Genomic DNA, 22,672 nt, shown 5'->3' on the forward strand with positions numbered 1-22,672 from the left:
TAACTGAGCTTTATATACCTGCTGGTGTGCTCCTTCCACCTGGTTAAAGGTGTTCATTATGTGAAAAGACAGAAACATAAATGTTGTTTTAATTAGGCTTCATTTAACCATGAACAACACTGTGTGTAGGAGTGTTTTATGCAGCTGTGGTTCTTTCAGAGCAGCATTATTGCAACACACTTCACTGCTAATTTAGTTCCCATAATCCCTAAGGTGTCATGGCTCTGCTACAGACCGATATGAACGACTTTATCTGGAATAACAAGAGAGAGAGAGAGGACAGCCAATTACTGTTTTATGCTGCTTGTTTACAGGTGTGATAACACACAGCTGTATGGAAGCAGGAATGTGAATAAAACAGTCTGTAGGTGTTCTGTAGGACAGTAGTCTGTGCAGCCTTTTAATTTAAAAGTGTTAATGCCAGTAACCAGGCTCGCTTTCCTGCTTGCATGGAGGAGGAGGAGGAAGAGGAGGGGGCTGCAATTTGCCGATACTTGGCTGAGTTCTGACGCCAGCACTGAAGTGATGTAAGAGACAGAGGGAGGGAGAAAGCCGAGAAGGAGGAGAGAAGAAGCAGAGAGAGAGAGAGAGAGCGGAGGAGAGAGAGAGAGAGGGAGAGGGGTTCCGAGCTCCTCACTTTCTGAGACCCAGACGGAGAGCAACTCCCCAGCGGGGATCCGAACTGAGGTAGGCTGGCTTTTCACACTCCCACCCTTTAAATCTGTGGAGCAAAAAACAGATATAGGATACATTTGGATTTGAAATTTATTTGCAAACATTAACAGAAATTGTCCTCTTTCTACAGTGAGCTGAATACCCCTAGCTAGGCTGTAATGCTTATACAGTATATTCATGTGGCAGATATTGCTGCTGTGTGGGTGTCATGTTACCAACTTGAATGCGTCGTGCAAACTGCAGGAATGACTTCAAACAGGACCAAAATCTGTCAAGTTATCTGAAGGCTGCTAATGAATTAATGACGTGACTATGACGTGAGGATAATATCTAATGAGCCCTCTTGCTTTATGTGTTTGTCCAGCACGCACTCGGACTGGAGCAGAACTGACTGGGTCTACAGGATTCAGCACCTTGGACAGCGACGCACCGCGGCTCTCATCCTCCGCGCATCCGAGGGAGAGCGCGCAGAGACCGGGCACCCATCAGCCACCTTCCCGGCCGGGACATGGTGCTCTCCTGCCTCTGCTCCCGGATGGGTCGCGATGGGCTCTAGTATAAAGAAATGCCCTTGACAGCAGTGAGCACAGAGTTGTTTTGAGCATGACGGCGGCGCAGGAGACCGAGCGAGCAGGGGAAGAGTCGGTGTCGAAACTTAAAGACTAAACCGTCGCATGTCTGAACAGAGTTGAAGCGTCTTTGCCAAAACATAAAGCTTAAAGAGTTCTCACACTACCATGGGGATAAGGCACCTTTTGTTGCTGCTGATATACCTGGACCCTCTGAGCGTGCTGAGCGCCGCTTCAGGCGGTAAGAAGCCCAAACAGGCGGCCCGGAAGGTTCCCAAAGCCACTGCGGTCCCCACGGTGGTCCCGCAAAAGACCCCGCAGCCGGCGCCCGTCAGGGACCACGACACCTGCCTGGGCTACTACGATGTGAGCGGGCAGTATGACAAAATGTTCGAGTGCAACAACACGGACCACCGGTACTGCTGCGGCACGTGCTACCTGCGCTTCTGCTGCGAGTACAAGAAGGACCGGCTGGACCAGAAAGCCTGCAAGAACTACCAGACCCCGGTGTGGGTGCAGACGGCCGCCCCGTCCCCCATCCCGACCGGGGAGACGTACGATCCCAGCATGGACCAGACCAACACGGCGGTCTACATCACCTGTGGAATCATAGCCTTCATCATAGTGCTCGGAGTGTCGGTCAAAGTGGCGTATGATAAAGCTACGGAGCCGCCGCAGGAGATGAACATACACAGGTGAGCGCGTGAGCGTCACATACAGAACATATGTTCTCCTCTTTGTAAAATAGAGCACAAGCAGAGACTTAGAGCTCATCATTAGATGTATGTGGACTTGATAGACATATAGCCCCCTCTGCAGACAGGGGTCAAAGGTCAACACTCAAATAACAACAACAAATAAATTTAACACGATGCAGTTTGTAACATTTCTTCAATCTTCTTGTGTTTTCTTTCCCCTGTTTGAGAGATAATGTACTACATGAAAATATCGTCTGACTGGAGCATCACAATATTATTTCTTCCATATTGATTATCTGAATGATGAAATCTGTATCGGGTCTAACTGATAGTTTAAATGCAAAGATTTTAACAATGTTTCGTCCTTTGCTCGGACTGCACAAAATGCTGTGATGTTACAGAGCCTGTGATAATGACGAACGCACGTCTCACTGTTCTGACTGCACGCAGAGTACATTGTTACTCAGACGTTGTGCACATGATGTTCTGTAACAGTTTTGCTTAATTACATGTGATATATTGGTCGCCCCTGTATCGTGGTCCGTAGTGTATTGTTAGATTCCTGCTGATTCACAGGCCTTTAACGACGTGAAAATCAGACTTTCAGTGTGTTAAATTAATTAGCAGATCTTTATCTGGAGCCTAAAACTGATGAGCACTTTTCAGATCAGATTCCATCAGATCTGCAGCAGATGTTAAATCCCACAGCCTAAAATAATTACGGAGGAGTTGAGAACTGTTAGAGTGATTGTACTGCTCGGCAAGTGTGTGTGTGTGGGGGGGGGGGGGAGTGATGTCCAGCACTCATATTGGATGTTTTTGAGTTTATATTGCAGATGAAATCTTTCTCTTTGTCCATGAAGCTGCAGGAAAAATGATGTTTGTTTATATTGTAAAACATACATCAGGACAAAAGCAGCCTTTCCTCTGCTGCCCTCAGATTTTTCAGATTTAAGAACTAAATAGATCTTTGGGAGCGGTAATGTGTGAGCACAAGAGTATTGAACTGTCTGTCATGAGGAGAGCAAAGAGAAAATACAACAAAAATCAATGCGGTCTGCTAAAATAAGACAGAATTACAGGGTGATTCATTGGATACCTCCACAAAATCTGTTCGATATTTGACCCACTTGGTCCCGAGCTGAATGAACTCAGTAATCCTTTCCATAACATAAATGTCATTTTTATATCGACCCACTCTATTGTGGCGCTTTCAGGAGAAAAAGGAGTGTTTGCGTCTCACTGTCACCCAGATATTTGGCTCATGAGGCAGCCAAGTCAGCTGCCAAACATGTTATTCACAACCTACCCACAATCCTTTGCCCCAACGACCCGCCCTCAGCACATCAGCACAGCCTGTCTGCTGGTTCAGGTGGGGGTTCTGCCCGAATGTTTACCAGAGGTGCCGAACGTCTGCGTCTCACCTCCTCAGCTGGCTCGGCCTCCTCCTGAGGCGTCTCCATCTGAGCGCGCTCATACATGAGTGGGCCACATGTTGTAACTGTTCCCACATCAGTTAACAAACGCTGACACACATTATTTCCTCAAGATTGAGTAGCTTTTCTTATTGGATGCATAATTCAACACTCGAGCAATCTTAAGACCGTGAATAATGGATGGTGTTAACGTTGGGGCTGTATCAAGGTCGGGTGACATGCATGCTCCGCTGCACATTCAATAAGTAACAGGAAGAAGGGGGGATGGGGGAGGATGGGGGGAGGCTAAAATATTAATTTAAAAGCAAAGGTTACATCTCTGATACATTTGTAACTGAAAAAGCTTTGAGCTGCTGCAGCGCTGCAAAAGTAATTTCCTTTTTCAAACAAACACTTTTTGAACTTTCTTTCATCGTGATTGCTTCTCCCTCTCCTCCCCCCTCTCCCCCCTCGAGGGCTCCATCCTCCATATGCACCTGGTGCGGTCTGAAAAAAAACATTCAAATTCAACCCAATTAGACGAGAGAGATACTCTCACACATCCAATGTTGTTTCTCTTGCAAATGAACATTCATCATGTTCCCACACGTTAAAAAAACAAGAAGAAACAGAGCAGCGCTGAATTACTCATAATAGCACAACACTTAGCAGCCATTCTGCTGCGGAGAACAGACGAGCTAGCACTTCTTTTTTCACTCACTTCAGCTGCACTCGCAGAGAGAAAGTGCATGGGGGGAGGAACATCTTATTGGTGCTTAACTAACAGTCTGGTTGTCTTATATGTTTGGTTTCAGGGCCCTTGCAGACATCCTGAGGCAGCAGGGGCCCATCCCCATATCGCAATACGACTGTGAGAACTTTGCAGCGATGAACGGCTCACCCAAAGACAACACACCAGTCAGAACCTCATCCAAGAACCACTACACCCCGGTTCACACCTCCAAATCCAACCACGGTAAGAGCTCTCCTCTCACTGCTCCAGTTTATGTGTCATGGTGCTGCTCGAATAGAGTTTGAAGGCAGATTTCAGGAGCTGAATCCGTCCCCCACGTCTCTGTCAGGCTGCCTTTGTGAAGCTTTTGCGATATATTCTTTGTTTCTATTCAATATTCTGCGTCCCCCTCCAAATACCCCCCGCTGTGCTCACCCTTTCAGCAGTGTAATCTCCAATGTTAACATCCAGTAATCATCCGATTTGTGTGTTAGAGTGCAGGCAGAGCGCGACAGAGGGAAACAGAGGCCTGCTAGTGGAGATAATTACAGGCTGGGAGGTAGCGCAGCCCTACAGAGTCTGACAGGCTGGAAGTGATGACCTCTCAGTCACTCGCTGGGTGAATCACACACAGCGTGATTTAACCCCACAATTCAGAGAACAGACAGGGAGCATCAATTGGTAGTATGGGAGAAACTGTGCGGGAAAAACAGTGTACGTCTGCAGGTGCTTCAGTGAAGCCGGTGTTATCAGGTGGAGAGACGCTCGGGGGGAGAATACAGAGGAAATACATGAAGTCTAAAGCTGAAGATGTTGAATTTTGCAGCTGTTAAAGCACCAAAATGATGATATGTGTGCTGTTAGACATTGCTTCTTCTTGAAAAACTACTTCTTGGAGTGGTCCTGCAGCCTTTGACTAAAACAATGATCAGCTTCAACCTTTCTGATTGCTTCGTTTCCTGTGGATGTCCAATCACGACGGAGCTGAGTTCTTCTGTTTGTGGAGCTTTGCCTGCAGTGCCTACATGTACCAGGATGCATTGCATAATAAATATGGCTGCATATATTTCGTCCGTAACATCCTCTGCACATCTATTTGGATTCCATTTCCTCCGTCCATAATGTCGTTTAGAAGCTAGTTTGTTTTACAAGTGAAGGCTGAGACGAGAAGCTGAAATAGTCCACAGTTCCTCCGGGACACATGGAGCTGGAAGAACAACAGATTATGCAGCTACAGATATTACCTGGTTTATACACCTTATACCTAACTGGGATAGATGGGAATGAGGCTGAACATAAGCAAACTTCCCCTTTAAGAAAAGTTTGTTGGCACTTTGGTGAAAGCTTTAGACCCAAACTACCTGATCAGGTTCCTCTCACACCTTAAGACCACAAACTGCAGCTGTGTCAGCATCAGTAGATAGTAGAAACAGGGTAATCATGTTACATTGTACTACCTCTCGTTCACTAGCAAGGAACACACCATCAACAGGACACGATTTAACAATTTATTGATTAATGAGATTGATGATGATGCTTTGACGTGGAGAGGTCAAAGTTTTTGCGGTCAGCGTTTTGGGGAAGCATCTCTGCGCATCCGCCGTAGCACCCGAGCATGACGAACCACCTCGGAGTGCTACAGATTTAGGACATGGCGGAACGCAAGAGCGAAAGAGGAGGAGAGGGGTAGGTTTGAAATCATGGGAAGGCTGGAAGAGGCGCATAAGAGGCGTTGTCCTGCTCCTGAAACTTTGCTGTTGTTGTAATATCACAGCACAGCCAAATGAAAACTCTCTTAACTTAAACCCACATATGCTTCTTTAGATTCCTGCACATGACTCGTGTTCAGATGTGTAGGAACATTCACCTGAAAGCATTTATTCTGGCAGGGAGCCACATGTGCTCCATGAGGGGATCTTCCAACATTAAATAACATGTTGCCCACTCCAGCTCCGCATTTGATTAATCAGCAGCGAGCCATCAGATAACATCCTGTAAATATATTTACAATTATTAATGAGAGGGTCCATACATGTTTGCGTGGCCTCGGGGCAGCAGGCTGCAGTACAGTAACAGAACGTCACAGGATGTAAGACAGGACCAAACGCTCCAGGTACCTTCTCAGTGAGTGGGCAGACAGGTACGTGTGTGTGTCCGAGGGCTTATCCAGCCTTCACAGGTTCTGACAGACCTGCAGCTGCGTTCCCCAAGTCCTGACAGCCCAACATCACAGCACCCGATGCACTGCATGTCGTTGTTCCGCTTCATTTGAGCTGCGAGACAGCAGAAATACTTTTGCATCTTTGTCTCTTAATAATAGATTGTGCAAACTTCCAGCTTTATTTGGGTTTACAGGCTCCGGTGTGTCGTGTAAACTTGGCCTCTTTCTGCCACGTCGTTGTGCAGTTCAGACTCGCTCACACTGAGGCTCTTTAGTCCCGTCCTAATGGTCACTAGGCGGGCGTCGCTGCGACCTGCATCCATGTACACTCAGTACAGGTCGGGCCTCTCTGCTTGGCTGCGACTATTTAGTCTGCTTGCACACAATCACTTCAACTCAGGCCGTCGCAGCTCAATCTACCCCAGCCGAGCTCTCCCTCCTCATCAGGGACCAGAGCAGTCCTAACGGGGTTGGACATGAAAGGCAGTGACAGCCCGGGCAGAGCGTGGTTAATTTGTGCATGTAAATTGGGAGCTCCACTCTAAGGTGCCGTGGAGAGGGAGCCCGCTCGCTCTCAGAGAAAATGCATATTCATGTGCGCCTAAATGGGCGTTTGGCAGCGTGTGTGTGTGTTTGTGGGGGGGGGCAGGCCTCTTAAGAAAAGGGTCCTCTGCTGGAGTCGGCTCTGCTGAGAATGGCTCTCCACATCCAGAGGCTTTTTGAGACACTTTTAAATGAGGGGGGGAGACCTCATAAAGCGAGTGGCTAAAGAGCCCGAGAGGATCCCATCAACTTGTGTGGAGAGCGGGAGCAGCTTCAGTCCTTTGATGCTCAGCGCGTGATGATGCCCAATTTCTCTCAGCAGTAATCACTTCCTCACCCCCGTGTTGGTTTCATCTAAAAATACACGCCGATTTATTTTTCACATTGCAGACCTGTGATGAGATGGTTCTCTGCTGCACTACGTGTTGGGGAAGCTAGCAGCTACTCCACGCTGGATGTGGTTTAACTTCAGCGAGGCTACGTGAGGGGGAAAATCTAGTTTACTTAGATAAAGGTTTGTACATAGAAAAAGAAGTTCAAAATACCTATCTAAGAATTATTATTAAACTGACAGACTCCATGTGCGAAGAAATTATAACAAAATATACCAACAAAAAATTCCACTGAATCAAGTTGATTGCATAAGTGCCCACTAGCACACAGGTCACATATAAAACAACAGGATAAAATCTCCACTCATCATTGTGAATGTCTTTATTTTTGTATATATCCATCTGTCAGCCACCTGCAGGAGTGCACAAACCTCACTGAAGATTTACAAAGACAACAGAAATAATCAACATTTATGACACTGAATATATTCAAGTTAAAGTTACAATCTCAAACGTTTTCATTTAAATAAATTAGGGATCACTTCTTTTCAGACCACGTTCAAGTACTTACATTTGGGTACTTGCTGATACCGATATGAGTACTTAATAATATCGTTACAGTTCTCATAATGACTTTAAAAGCAATGACTTTCTGACTGTAACAAAGTAAATAGACATAATGATGCAACTGCAACTGTTGCTGACATTTTAACACTCAACTACGGGAGGCTTACGTCAAGCTGTAAAGTGTATTCGGGTACTCGTCGTAGTTTTATGAGAAAAGAGAAAAGATGAATGACTACAGATACCACTTCAACAATAAGTGAAAATCCAAAGAAAAAGAAACAAACTTGACGCTCAGATGAAGCAAACAGTCTGAAAAGGAAAGTGACCAGTGGGAGGCGCTCAAGAGTACAATCTTCGAGATTGTATCTTTAAGTTTAAAAATTCAAACCACTAAAAATCTACCAGCAAATAAATCACCAGGCGATCTGATAACCCAGCTTCCTCGAATATCTCTGATACCTGAGCCTGTCCTGAATGACTTTCACAAGGGCAAATGTATGAAGTTAATTTTGTCTTCATTATGCAATCAAACAGACGTAACACTTCAATCAAAAACAAGTTTTATTGCAAATATAATACATTTGTAATTAAATAAGTATTAATGCATTTCCAAAAGTTTCGATTGCCGTTCCGCTGGATCTCGTGGACGGGCTGAAAGATGTAAGAAACGTCTCTATTAGCCGGTCTTGATCGGAGTGACGGCTCGGCAACATCCACTGTTCATGCCTGGTTGTTAAGTGATGTCACACAGCATTAAACCGTTTCGAGGTCCGTCTCCTGTTTGCAACATGCTGCAGTTTCCCTCGTTGTTTTAACCGTTCTGAGTCTAAAAAATATCCTCAGTTGTCTTTTATTGATCTCCATGTGTTCGTAACGTGTCTCTGACGTGTTTGTCATCAGATGGTTAAAAAGATGACAGGACATTGTAAACGTTTGGTTTTTTACTTTTTTAATACAAATCCTTATAGAAACTTTTCGCCCTTATTATAGGCAAAGTTTTTGATTGCAGTGAGGTTTCAAGTTTCAAAACCTGCAGATCAAGTTTTGCTTTCAAACCTTTTCTGATGCATAATAAAGACACAAAACTAACACCATAAAATGCAAGAAATGTTACGTTTCTGCTGTAAACTAATTTGGACATTTTATTATCTGATTTGAACAAATCTTTATGCACGATGATGCTGTCGTTGTTTGCAGTTTCAGTAGTGAAAAAAAAATTCAACTACTTGAATTAGTGCAGAAATAAGTGTAGTTGAACACCTATAAAGCTCTTGCAAGAGCTAGTTAAACTAGTAGTTAAATTACGTGTGGTTTACGGCTCCCCAGCCCCGCTGCATTGCAGAACATCCCTGCATTTTCAGAGCGATGTATTCCTTTAAAAAAGCAGGGCCCTGAGCAGAAACAGAACAGACAGCATAATATGATACCAGCGTGAGTGCTGCTATATTTATTCACATCCACTCTGCATTGTTGTGGGCTCAGATCCTCTTTTAGGTCGGGGTGTAAACACGGAGCACCCCACAGCCACAACACGAGCAGACCTTGAACAGGGCGGAGACGCACCTTCACAGGAGTTCGCCTTCAGTTAAAGTAAACAATAAGCGCCTGTCTGACTAATGCGGGTTGGCCCGCAGCTCTCTGCACATGAAGTTGATTTATTTACTGAACACCACAGGCTAAGATTTGCCTCCTTTTTGTTCTTGGAAAAGTGTTGCTTGGTTTCCTCTCTGACATTTTCTTAATGCGCAGAATGATGAAATATAGTTTTCAGGTAGAGCAGAGAGAGCCAAAGAGAAAACAGTTACTCCCATGTAGCAGAGAAAGAAAAGGCAAACAGGATTATGAGTTATGTGTCTGTGTTTACGGCACCAGCAGAATGAGAATAATGTGTGTGTGTGTGTGTGTGTGTGTGTGTGTGTGTGTGTTCATGCAGAGGTCTGAAAGCCTCCAGCCGCTCAGTTAATTCAGTCTGAGATGAGCGACCTCTGAGCTGAAAGGTCAGCTGCTGTGGACAATTAGAGGTCGTGATGATAGAATAACATTTCCAGCTATTTAGCAGCTCTGACATGACCTTCAGATATTTTTAAAGCACAGAGTTTTCTGCGTGTGTGTGTGTGTGTGTGAGAGCTTCTCAGAGTAACCCAAACAACAAGTTTTGCCTTAATAACAAAACAGTGATTTAATTAGTCTTGTTTTTCCCCAGCAGGCTCTTTTATAATCAGATTCTGATGTCTCCCAGCTCATCAAACAGCAGTTCGGTCAGAGGCCCCACGCTTCACAATGCGACGCTGTAGGTTCCCCTCTGGTGTCATTCTGTCCTCTCACTTAGTGTTGTGGCTCAAACTAACTTCCGTCCATTAGCAACAGTCAATGTTGTCTTCTTTTTTATTTACGTAACTTATATTTGTTACGTCACAGAAGTCATCATATCATAAGTATGTCAGTTACTTCACATAAGTATCGTCTTATTAACTTTAAACCCAAACCAGGGTCATTTTATTCACCGAGTGGTTTTGTGTCTTAACTCCACCAAATATTTTACAACATTAACAACGTGTTTGGCTCATTATTGTTCCACATCCAAAAGCCTAAAAGTGTCAAATGCTTGTCAGTTTAAGCAGACTTTGTTTCTGAACTATACTTAACTTGACTGCTTTATTTTGAAAGTCCTTCCAAAGGATGCTTGTCATTTTTTATCTCCACTATCTTAACTGCTTTAATTTGAAAGTTCAACGTGACTTTGTCAATTTATTACCTCCAATTATACCATTTTATTTTGAAAGTCTATGCTGACATTGCTCATTTATTATCCTCAACTTGACTGCTTTATTTTGAAAGTCCATCCTGATGTTGCTCTCTTACAATCCCAAAGTTGACTGCTTTATTTTGAAAGTCAACCCTGACGTTGCTCATTTATTATCCTTAACTTGACTGCTTTATTTTGAAAGTCCATCCTGATGTTGTACATTTATTTAAGCTAACTCGACCTCAGAGCCCTGCACGGACAAAGCTGATGCTAGAGGGGTCATATTTTGATACACAGGGCCACCAAGGTGACCAAGGTGCAGGGATGAGACACAAACACACACACGCACACACACACACACACCGAACCCCTCCCTCCAATTAATCCTTACAGTGCAGCTATCACATCTCCTCTGTGACCTCACCGGCTCCCCACTGGTCGGCTCATCCTAACCCACATGTTCAAATCAACATCTCTGTGCTGACGGCATCAACATGTTTAATATGAGCCTCCTCCTGAGTGCACCTGTGTTAAAGCATCTGAGAGACCCCCCCTAATTGTCTCCTGCCCTGGATCTCATTATTGCCCCTCATTATACACTCGACCTCTGCTCCCCCCCCCCCCCATTTGTGTATGTGTGTGTTAGCATGTGTGTGCTTCTCTCTCCAGCAGCAGTTAATTATGAAGCCGTGAAGATCAGGACTTCCTGCACTGCACCATTAGTTTCATGAGGTGGCAGGGCAGGGTGAAGAGAAGGGGGCATGTATTTGCCTGGGTGGCATTTAAAAAGCTTCTAAAGAGGCCTCAGCGCGGAGCTCCACCGAGGAGGATAAGGAAATGAAGATACGCAGCTGAACGACTTTATCGAGATGATGCACACAGCTCATGTCCACTCCAGCACATCGGCGTCTGATAATGCTGTGAAATCAGAACACCATGTGAATTACCCCCGCCTGGCTGGGTTAAAGCGTAATCGACCTTGGGGGGCGGATAGCCTCCCTGATGCCGGCCACACAGCTCCACATTCAGCTCAGTTCATGATATAATTATCTTATTATTCACATTTTCCCGCTCTCATTCAGGGGTGTGTGTCCAGTGAAAAGTCTGATTAAAAAAATATTACCATAAGAATCCTGAGCACCCGCAAGCTGCCGTCTCGTTGGGGTGAAAGTCACGATTTTTCTTTGTATCAAGGACGATAAATTCCTAATGCGTAGCCTTCCCCGGCAGGCTCTTCATGCCACCTCACCTTAATGAGCTGGGAGCGGAGCGGAGGAGAGGAGGGGGATTGCTTTTGAAGGGTCTTTCAGATTGGAGGGTTGTCGCAGTGGCTCGTGGAGCGGCCTACCAATGACAGAGGTGACAAAGGAAGACAACAGTAGCGTGTGAGCGTGTGTGAGCGTGTCACACGGAGAACTGCTGCTATGACGGGAGGGAAAATCACCCGCAGATTTTCTATCTGCAGCCGTGACAGCAGCGAGGGAGCGGGCATGATTGAGTTCAGAGTGCACGCGTGTAACTGTTGAATGTGGGAGGTGGAAGCATATTGCCTTTTCTTCCCGAGGATTGTTGCATTGTTTCTGTATGTATGGTTCACTTTTACACCATTTCCCGTCTGTGTGCGCCTGAGGGAGGCAGACCACAGGGAAGTTTTCCATTTTAACACCATGAAAAAGACACAACCGGAAAACATGACGGAACAACACAAACTGTATTTTCTTATTTTCACAGGAGCCTCGCTTAACTTTATTTCTGTGCTTTTAAATTTTGAACATCCTGTTTTTAAAACACTCTTAGCAGAACCTGCCAGCTCTCTGTCGATCTCCCTGCAGCCAGCTGCCAACGTATTCAGGTTTTAGAGATATGAAAAAGTTCAGCGTAACCCAACAATGGATGGAACAGGCAGATTTAGTAGTGACATCTGTGAGGTAATATATTAAATCAAAATTATCTGACATTTCCCAGAATGCAACAAGATAGCATGTTTTGTTAGACCCTCTTTGCCTCTATTAAAGTCCACATCACTGCAGTGTAACACAGGATTCCTGATACCCAGCCCTGCACATGACCAGCAAACTGATGTAGATGTTTGAAGTTGAAGATCTTCCCTTTAACTATTCAAATATTCAAATGTTCACTCGTTACAGTTTTATCATTCTTTGTTTGCCTTTCTGATTTCATATTTTAGTAATCGTCTTGTGACCCCTTTGGAGCGTCACATGCCCCCATTGATTAGTTGCCTTGTTTTTGTGTCCCAAACTTCAGCACCAAAATTACAGCTGCAGTGGTGAACCTTTGATTCCATCTCAGAATGATGTGTTCATGAACAGCCTGGTCTTACACATAATATTCTGCTTTCTCTCCAGAGTTACAGTAAATCTGTTACTGAAGCACAGCTCAAGTGTTTCATGGACATCATCCAAATAAACATTAATAACGGTCAGAGTATGTAGAGTACGTTACAAATCATGACTTTCATGGAGCGCTGGATTAGCTCAGTCAGTAGAGCAGGCACCATGTGTACAGAGGCTTTAGTTAGTTTTGCAGCGGCCGCAGGCTCGACTCCCACCCTCAGCCCTTTGCTGCATGTCCTCCCCCACTCTCTCCTCCCAATACTTCCAGTCTCTCTCCAGCTGTCCTGTAAAAAAGGCAAACATGGCCCAAAACATAATCTCAGTTTCACCTCGTTCACACAACAAAGCGTGCTGCTCTCTCAGCCTGATGCTTCCATAACCTCACTGATTTTTGTTTATATCACAAGTTCTCAAACTTTTCTCAGTGATGCACAGACTTTGATATTTATGTAAAAATATTTAGGCAGATAAAAAGGCCTTTAAGCAACTGACGAGTTGTTAACTAAAGCAGTGGTGACATTGTCATGAACACCTAACAGGGCATTATCTTTGTTAAACTATGGCCACCTGTTAGGGAAGAAAAAATAAGACATTGATGTTGTTTTCAAACATTCGGTTTAGCTTGCGTGCATGCGGCCCGTGTGCAGAGGCTGCAGGGGCCCCATGTTCGACTCCCGCCCTCGGCCCCTTGCCGCGTGTCATCCCCCCTGTCTCGTCCCCTGTTTCTGACACTGTCCCGTCCTCGCTCTCAATAAAGGCATAAAAAGGCTGAAAAAACAATCTTAAAAAAACATTTTGCTCCTGATCTCCTCATTTTCAATAAATGAAGGACACATTTTATAAATATCTTGTAAGTGCGTTTCGGATCTTCACAAGGCTGCAGCCTCAGATTTGTTTTAGATGTTCCAAATAATAAATTAAACTGTGTGTGTGCGTGTGTGTGTGTGTGTGTGTGCTTGCGTGTGTGTGTGTGAACAGGTCTCCACTATGGGAAGGAGAGCGTCCGCAGCAGTGGAGGCGCTGACCTCCACAACTTCATCTCCTCGGGCTTTGTGACACTGGGCCGAGGCCATCCCAAAGGTAAAGCACCTTTTCTTTCCGTCTTTTCTTCTCTTCTGTCACACAGGACACTGAATTAACTCTTTTTATCTTCAAACACTGTTCTGTAAACCGGCTGAATGTTGAAGCGACCCGTGTAATGTTCCACTTATAACAACAACAACGAGACTAAGGCGGAGGTGAAATGTTTCCAGATTCAATTTCCCTCCTGAACAATTCACGTGACCTCCTGCCTCTGCCTGCTGCAATTAAATACAAGCACACATACACACATACACACACACACACACACACACACACACACACATGCAGCCATTAGTTGTGGGGCAGAGTTTTCCCGTGGGTAATTCACTGATTAGTATGCAGCCATGTTGGCCGAGCTCTTGTGATTTATTTCCGTCCATTTTGGCTCCAAACACCAGGCCGTGTGTGTGTGTGTGTGTGTGTGTGTGTGTGTGTGTGTGTGTGTGTGTGTGTGTGTGTGTGTGTGCGTGCGCCTGTGTGTGTGACCTCACAGTGTTCCAAGGCGAGCTCCTCTACCTGAGACTGCTTTCCAATGTTTAATTGAATGTGTTTGTGCCGGAGGGAGAATGTTTGTAACGTGGCTGACTGTTTTATTAAAACCTTAAAGATTTAAACGAGGTTTGGTTTGGTTCCACTGCTGCGTCCAAATCCTGCTGATTTACAGTCATCATCCCGACGGCAGCTGGTGATCTGATGTAGGACAGGGCAATGAAACCATTCTGGATAAATAACGATGATAGTTTTAATTTGATATGGATCAAAGAGTCTTTTGCGCAGCACAGATAGTAACAATAGCCGGTTAGTCTGCTGTTCTTTGGCTCGCAAGTAGTACAGGTTGGAGTTCACACAGTTTGAGCTGCAGGTGAAGAAGGTGGATGTCATCTGTAGAGAAAAGTGTAGCAATGGTTACAGTAGACTCCTGTTCTTCCCAAAGAGGAGGGAACTGATGACAAAAAATGGATGTCAGGTCTACAATGTGGGCGTTAATGGCCGCTCCCCTAGCAGCCCCCTCAACAATCATCCTGTTTCTTCCTAAGAGCATAAAGAAAACTGCATTATTTAACACCACACTGTTTTTTTTGCAGAGGAGGAGTCTTCTGCAGGTAATTCGTCTCCCATCAGAAACCTTAAAACAAGCTGAGCTGCAAGAAACCATTGTTCTAATGTTAGCATGAGCTCATCTGCAGCCCGACGTCCTGGGCGACCTGAGCATCACAGAAACGAGTATCTTTAATATAAAACTGCTTTATTAAGCATTTATTTAACAGTTCAATGATCTTTACTACAAAATCACCGCTCTGGGGCACCCGTTTAGCTCAGCACGCGCCTCGTGTATAGAGGCTCAGTCCTCGATGCAGCAGTGCCATGTTCGACTCCGACCCTTGTGCATTTGCCCTCTCACACACTCTCTCTTCCTGACCCTATCACTGTCCTCTACGTGAAGGCAAAAAGCCCTCAAAAATTTTAGAAAACAACCGGCTCTAATATTGTGTGAGAGTTTAGTGCATGTTCATGAACTAAATTTTGACTGATGAACCTTGAGGTTTCTCCAGGCCTCGGTCTTAATCAGGATGTTCTTCAAACAGGCAGAATTAATTATATCAACATAAAAACCATATTGATTAAGATAAAAGAAAAGAGCATGATGATATTTTAACTTCTTCCAGCCCTCACCTGCAGATGCTTTAACAGATATCAGCTCAGATGTCAGGTGTCATCCTTTTGCTCATGTGCATATAAACTCCTCTCCGCTTGTATTTCTAATAAGGACCCGTGGTATATTTCTGTTTGTATGAAATTAGCTGTTTTTCTTCTGCTTTTTTCTCCGTTTGTTTTCGTCCCCAGAGGGGATCTGTTTCACAATCACATTCAAACGCAGCCAGAAAAATAAACCTTCCCCACAACCTCCCCCTCCCACACATCTCTGCTCGAGATGAGTAATAAGAAACAACGATGAAGATTTATGAATCTGGGTTCTTTTAAACGCATTTTCCTCTCTGTACTTCTGCAGCTATATGTTTGCCACAGCAGCAGCAGCATGTGGTCGTGTTTAGCATTCAACATTTGTGCAGCTGCTAGCCTTTGATTCCTCTGCTGCAAAAACAAACGAGACGTGGCAGATTGAGATCTTGGCGCGAGCTGCTGACACTCAAAAATCTTACAGAGAAACTGTGTGAAGCATGTGCCCGAGCGTCAGCACTGTAATCTTCTGTTTGAGAGTGCGGTGCCCAGAGGCAGGTATTACTGCAGATTGAGGCCTAAAATCAATGAAACACAGCTCTGATTTGACTTGTGGTATTGTTGCTGCTTGGTATTATCTTTAGCTGTGCACAAGTGTACAATCACTTCAGGGTGGTGGAGGGAAACGAGCAGTTTAACCGAGCCTCCCCCGCTCTCTCATCGTCTCTTTACAAGCACTCTTCACATCCACAAAAGCAGAATAGCTTCAGCTACATAATATTTCACTTCTCTCCTTGACTGATTGAAGGATATAAATTGCTCCTACCTGCAGTGCATTCAATAACACACAGTCATTTCTCTTTTCAGTGTAATGATTCACAAATAGTCAGTAAATCACTTGATCCTTCACTCGACCCAGCGCTGGATTTATCCTAAAATCTGTGGATGGATTTAGCGTCAGAGCGGTGAGCCTGTGGGCCGCGGTGAACCTGCAGCTGGAGGTTAACAGCAGGTAAACAGTCCGGTTGTGTTGAAATCAGAGCGAGCGTCGTTATTATTGAAGAGGTTTGCACAGCTTGGTTTGCTCTGGCCGAGAGTCACGCTGGAAAAAAGAGAATACAAATAAATATTCGGAGTTCTGTGAGTGGAAAAATACAGAACCTGGAAACACATGAAGCAGATGTTGTGTCTGACTTATTATATTCTTTATATGTTGTTTTTCTGCACAGACAGAACGAGGTGTGTGAGGAGTCTTGTGGCGGGGGTATGGTGTCCCTAACGTTGCTTAATTAAACTGACTGAAAGTGTGTTTGGTTGTTAATTATATGGCAGTGTGTGTGTGTGTGTGTGTGTGGGTGCGTGTGTGTTGCAGCGCAGCCCCTGGGGAGGACGTGTGGGGTCAGAGCAGCTGGATGCTTCACATCTGTGTGCTGGGGTACAAAACAACCCCGTGCTGAACTCTAAATGAGATGAGCCAGGAGCGCCGGGCCGCAGAGCTGCACTCGTACAGTTATTTAGTTGTAATGCACCTTTCTCTTGTACTAACCTTCCCCTCAGCTCACCCTGTGTTATTCCACTTCAGTTTGAGTTGTCCTACATTTCCCAAAATGCCTTTCAGCATCCTGCAGAGAAAGGTCAGAACTTGTTGTTGCCATTTTTAGGGAACACAGAGTATTCATCGTTGTCCTTATTTCACACTGTGTTTTTAAAGTTTTGTGTTCAGGATGGAGAAGTTACAAAAATAAGCTGCAAGAAATTAAATCTGTCAACAACAAAAGAGCAGCTTTCTTACACAGTGTGGGATGACAGAAACAAAGTGAAGCGGCAGCTGCAGATGGCGCTGCCATCTTGCTCATCTGTATCCAGAGTGTGTGCAGTAGAGATCGGCCCCTTCCTCTACCCGACACACACCTTTACCTTGTGTCCTTATCGTGTTGGAGCCCTCAGGTGTCCTTGCCATGTTGGAGCCCTCAGGTGTCATGTCATGATAAGAACTAACTATAATGACAGAAACCATGTTGGAGAAAAATGTATTTGGCGTGTATTTTGATTTTATAGTTTGACTTTGTGACCATCTGTTAACATGGAGGAGGTGGGCTTTATGAGCTATACTGCAGCCAAGCAGCAGGGGGCGATAGAGAGGGACACGGAGCTCTGAGTTTGGTCATCTGTAGGCAGAGTCTATCTGAATTTTAATAAAAACAACAGAGAAAACATTGATAAGATTGAGAGATATGACGTCTCAGTCCTCTTCATACCACCTTACAGACCATCCGCCTCCTTTGGGGGGTGTGGTGGTTTTTTGGCCCAGCAGAGACGAGCAGGTTCATGGCTCCTTCTGAAGCCGTCTGCCTCTGTCTGGTGTCAGGTGCGGTGTGAAGGTTGGAGGCCATCTGTTCCCTGCATGAGCTCTCTTTGCTTAAAGTGCTGGTTTGTCGAAACTGCGATGAGCAGGAGAAACACTGGCTGCAGAGGCGGCTCGGATTCATGATTTCAATGTGAAGTTTGTCTTTCTTATGGGGGGGAAGATTTAACAAGACAAAGACGTCGGGTCACTTTCAGTTATTACTCCTGTTTTACAAAATTCCTCCTCCTTCTTTAGCTCCAGCTCGGTGCCTTGCCAGAGTGCCAATCTTTTAGTAATGCTAACCTTTATTTAGCATGCACAGCTGCTCGCCTCGCTCCTGTCCCCTCGGCCATCTGTGCAGATCGATGCGGCGCCTCGCACACTCTCTGCTCCTGTGTTTTCTGTTGTCCCCGTGTCCACAATCAGGAGGCAGGAAGGTTGAGGCTTCTATCAAACTGAGCCAAACTAATGAGGATGCTCACTGATCTGTGCGTGTGTGTGTGTGTGTGTGTGTGTGTGCTGTCAGATGGGACAGCACTGTTACACTGCCTTGGGTGTAAAAACTGCAGAACTGGGTTTGAAGCTTCAGCGTCTCCAGTAATTGTCTAAGAGTTGTGAGGAAACATAATGTGAGCAGATAGATAAGAGGCAGCGTGTTAGCTGGCAGCGGTGATGCAACGCTACACCACATCATCGCTCCTCACAGACCGGAGCCCAACGCAGACTCATATTAATTGTTCTTGTCACAGAAGAACTGCGGTGTACTTTTCTATTCAGTCACTGTCGCCGGGTAAAACTCTCCACTGTAAATCACTGTCACATTGTCACACACATTCCTCTCTGCTGCAGTGTGTTTAAACCTCCAGAATGTTAAAATGGTGCTGCGGCTCACAGAGAGCCGTCGCTTAGACGAGCAGTTTCTGACTCAAACAAACGGTGCTGAATTAAAAACAGAAAGAAAGTCACGATTATAAGCTGCTTTTATTTTAAAAATCAAAACTGCATCTTTTATTTGATACTAAATCTGTCACATTTGAAGCTTGAGTCCAAATATTAAAAAAAACACCTAACAATCAAGAAAAAAGTGGTCAATCACTATTTCATTAAAAACTAACATTTTCAAAAAATAACTTTAATGATGAGAACTACAGAAGCCCTAAGTGGACATGCATCCATTTTCCCGTGATAACAAGTTCAATTTCCTGTCGATGTAGGAAACAGAAAAGTCTATTTGTTTTGTGCTTTTGCAGCTCTGAGGATACGAGTCATGATCATCTGATGTTACGGTGATGCAGCTTTGTTATCTCAAAATAACAAGAACAATAAGTCGAGATCTCCAGAAAACAACCAGAAATTAGCAAATAAAATGTATGGATGTATGTCCACTTAGGCTTCCGTAGATCTGGCATCATTAAAGTTAATTATTTAGAATGTTTGTTTTAAATAAAATAGAGATTAACTGTTTTTTTTAATTGGACTCAAACTTGATGAAAAAGCTCCAGACAGATTTAGTATCAAATAAAAGAGGACATTTTGATTTTGTCCACTTGGGGCTTCCGTACAAAATGGAGGAAAAATAACATTAGGCTTTCAAAATAGAAGAGGCATCTCCCAGCCTTAAACACACACAATCATTTTCTATTGATGAACAACAATATTGTGGTTTTAGGTAGTGTATTTGGAAACGTTATGAGGGAAAAAATTAGCAGAAAAGTCTTCTGTCCTGGTCAGTCCTCCCCAATGACTCTTGGTCTCACTGCTTCCTGTAAAACGACGTCTCCAGCAGTGACAGACGAGTAGGACCTGCTGTTTACAGCTGGGATTATCTGATGTGATTGTAAGGTCTCATAATGCTTTCCTCACTTTCAGGGAGCACAGTGGGTCAGATTTCCCCTCGAAAGACAATTTACAGTTCTATAAGTGAAAAAAGACCAGGATGTTCAGCAAGCCGAGCAATTTCTAGATTCCGCGACAGAACAGGGTGCACATCTTTCTGTTATAACGTTTCTGTGCTGGTTCTGGTTGTTGACGACAACTTACAGTTTCTACAAGACAAAACTTTATGTTCAAAGTTTGAGAAAAGTTAGAATTGACGGGCGTTCTTGGGTGCTGTGGGCTCTAAAGGGTTAACAGGAGAGGAGCTTAAGCCTCCCTGCCGTTGATGTTGGTACATCCGGACTCCAACACCTTCATTGATTGGAATTTTCCGCCTCAGACAGAGCGCGGATTGACAGCCACCATGCAAATGTGATAGTGTATTAAGAATGCGGCTCACCAGCTGTTATTGGTTGAATGCGTCCATTTTAATTATTTTTCCATATGTCAGTCTTGTTGATACGAAACGCAGCCAAGCCGCAGCATCCGGAGAAGTGATTACTTCAGACAAAGCCTCCATCCTTGACTTAGCGTGTGTCGTACTTCATTACCTTGCTAAGCCCAACTTTTAATTCTGCCCTGTGGAGGAAGTCAAATTGGTTTTCATGGCAGCCAATTATTGTTTTTATGAATATGTTGTGTCTGGAATGGAGGATATGGTGATGTAGCAGCAGAATTAGCGGGGGATGTTATCACAGAACTTTATTTACAGTGCAATTTCAGCACATTAACGAGTGCAAGAGCCACTAATTGGCGTGCTCGTTCTGCAGAGTTGTACTGTACGACAGTGTGAGGCAGCGCAGAGACAGCGAGGGGACGACTGGAGGAATAAAAGGATCTAACAAAGCAAACAGCCGTCATTTGTTCTGCTGTTACACACTTGTAGCTCTAATTCGTCCGTTTTGTTTACCTATTGTGAGATCTTGATGACAGGGTATAAAAAGACGCTGTGTGCGTCTCAGCGCGTCCTCTGATTGTGAAACAGTCATCTCCTGTTCCTCCCAATGAATCAGACGCTGCGGAACAACAAGCCCGCAGGCAGTATCATCATTTCCAGCCCGTGTAATCAACACTCGGGGCTGATGAGGCAGAAGATGAAAACATCCGCCCGTGAAAACCTTTGGTGGTGTTTAAGGAACACACGGAAAAACAACACAGACAGGAACTGATTCATATGGCGACTACGAAAACTCAAACTCTGCATCAAAGATCTGATTCTCCGTCTCTGCTTTGATGATGCGCTTAACAGTCACTCTCTTCACCTTCTGTCCAGTTTGTCAGCGGCGTCTGACTCACTGATGGTTTGTGCTTTTTGCTCTCTGTGCATCTGCGTCAGTTTTTAGCTGCGTTAGTGAGACTTGCAGAGGAGCCTCACCGTACTCTTAAGACAAATATCAGATGCCGTATAAGATGGTGTATGAGCCCCCCCCGAAAACTGAACTACAGCTGTGCTTCAATTCAGGCTCTGCATCCTTCGAGGGAGGCGGTTTACGGTGGATGAGTCATTCGTCGCCTGTGTAGACGTTAAGGCCGAACTAAAATGAGACGGTCTGGTCTACAGAAGATTTCCTGTTTGCATCACCAGCTGTTCCCGTCCTTACCCTTGCGTCACAAAGTGATGCTCCTGTCGCTTAGCAACAGGCTAACTAGCTAACATAACTAACGTCACGTAACTGAACCTATTATTTCAAAGATAATTTGTTTCAAGGCCCCTGTAGTTATTTTAACATTTATATCACGAGCTACTCGATTGAGTTGAAACCAAAAACGTCTACATTTAGAGTGTATTCCTCGGCCGTTAAAGGGTCCGCCATTTTGTTTGAATTGGCATGCAATGAATCTTGGGATACCATGGGCTGTAAAGGATGGACCTGATGTAAACTGTGACTTGGGGAGATGGATCTTGTTTTTGTGCCTTAAATAATTACACATGGAAGATTTACTGAAGAATGAAACATCTGTGTGATACCTGGATTTTAATAGTTAAAGTAGATATGATTAGTGGAGACAGAGATAGTACACAAGTGCTGTACAGACGTGTGTGTGTGCACATACTTCATGCCATCCCTGCATAATGCGGTGCAACACTGATGGACGTTGTGGAGGCAGGAAACTAAAGCTACATGTTTTAAAGCAGGATGAGAGCGAAATCATGATGATTTTAATACACAAAGGAAAAGGAGACATGTCATGTTTAAGTATTTTCTTGTAGTGATAAACTCAGAGCGCTCAGGTCTGCAGTCCTTTAGTGTCTTTCAGCTCAGTTAGTTTTGTGTCGTGGTATTTGGTGGTGTTGTTTTGTTTCCAAAGTGCACATGTTTCGTCAAAGTGATGAAGATCACTTCTTGTCTATTCGCATGTGTTCTCTTCTTAAGCGCTCTCAGGGCCACCGGAGAAGTGGATGTTGGGTTCTGTAGCGATGTCACAGCAGCAGCAGAGTAGCAGTGAACACAGTGACAGTTGAAGATGTTTGTGTTGGTGAAAAGACGGAGATGTATGTTTTCTGAGGGATCCGTTTCCTCTCATAAACACAAGTGAAATTAATAACGATGCAAACTTTATTCTGACTTTCACAGCCAGAATGTGGAAGGGCTGTGTGGTAAACTCAATGTGTCTAACTAACTTAACTATAAAAGAACAAAGTTGCAATCCCAGAATTCCTGCTGTGTAATCAGATAAGATGCATAATTGAATAAAACATATTGAGTGTGTGTTTTTAGACTCAGTGAGACGATTTAATGAAGATAAATTAATTGATTTCATGGAGCAGAGATTTGAAGATTTCTCTCTTTTCCTCTGAGACGACCTGTTGGAGGATTTGATAACCACACAGAAGCATCAGTAATCCTTCACAGCTGTAGAAACCGGATCTCCTGAACACATTAAACAATGAA

The 22,672-nt window shown here is 44.4% G+C and overlaps 1 protein-coding gene across 2 annotated transcripts in view; it reads left to right on the forward strand.

Moving 5' to 3' along the window:
* The first annotated feature begins 623 nt into the window (after window positions 1-623).
* Window positions 624-22,672, forward strand: part of shisa6 (shisa family member 6) — an 88,434-nt gene continuing 66,385 nt past the window's right edge. For both annotated transcript variants that reach the window (XM_069664393.1, XM_069664392.1), the window contains exons 1-4: window positions 624-687; window positions 1,040-1,939; window positions 4,173-4,333; window positions 13,772-13,873. In XM_069664393.1, the coding sequence (XP_069520494.1) occupies window positions 1,413-1,939; window positions 4,173-4,333; window positions 13,772-13,873 (790 nt within the window). In that variant the 5' untranslated portion in view covers window positions 624-687; window positions 1,040-1,412. The remainder of the gene's footprint in view (window positions 688-1,039; window positions 1,940-4,172; window positions 4,334-13,771; window positions 13,874-22,672) is intronic.

The sequence above is a fragment of the Semicossyphus pulcher genome, unplaced genomic scaffold (assembly GCF_022749685.1).
Source record: "Semicossyphus pulcher isolate SPU_LCO1_2020_fin unplaced genomic scaffold, fSemPul1.0.p SCAF_16, whole genome shotgun sequence".
Classification (NCBI taxonomy): Eukaryota; Metazoa; Chordata; class Actinopteri; order Labriformes; family Labridae; genus Semicossyphus; species Semicossyphus pulcher.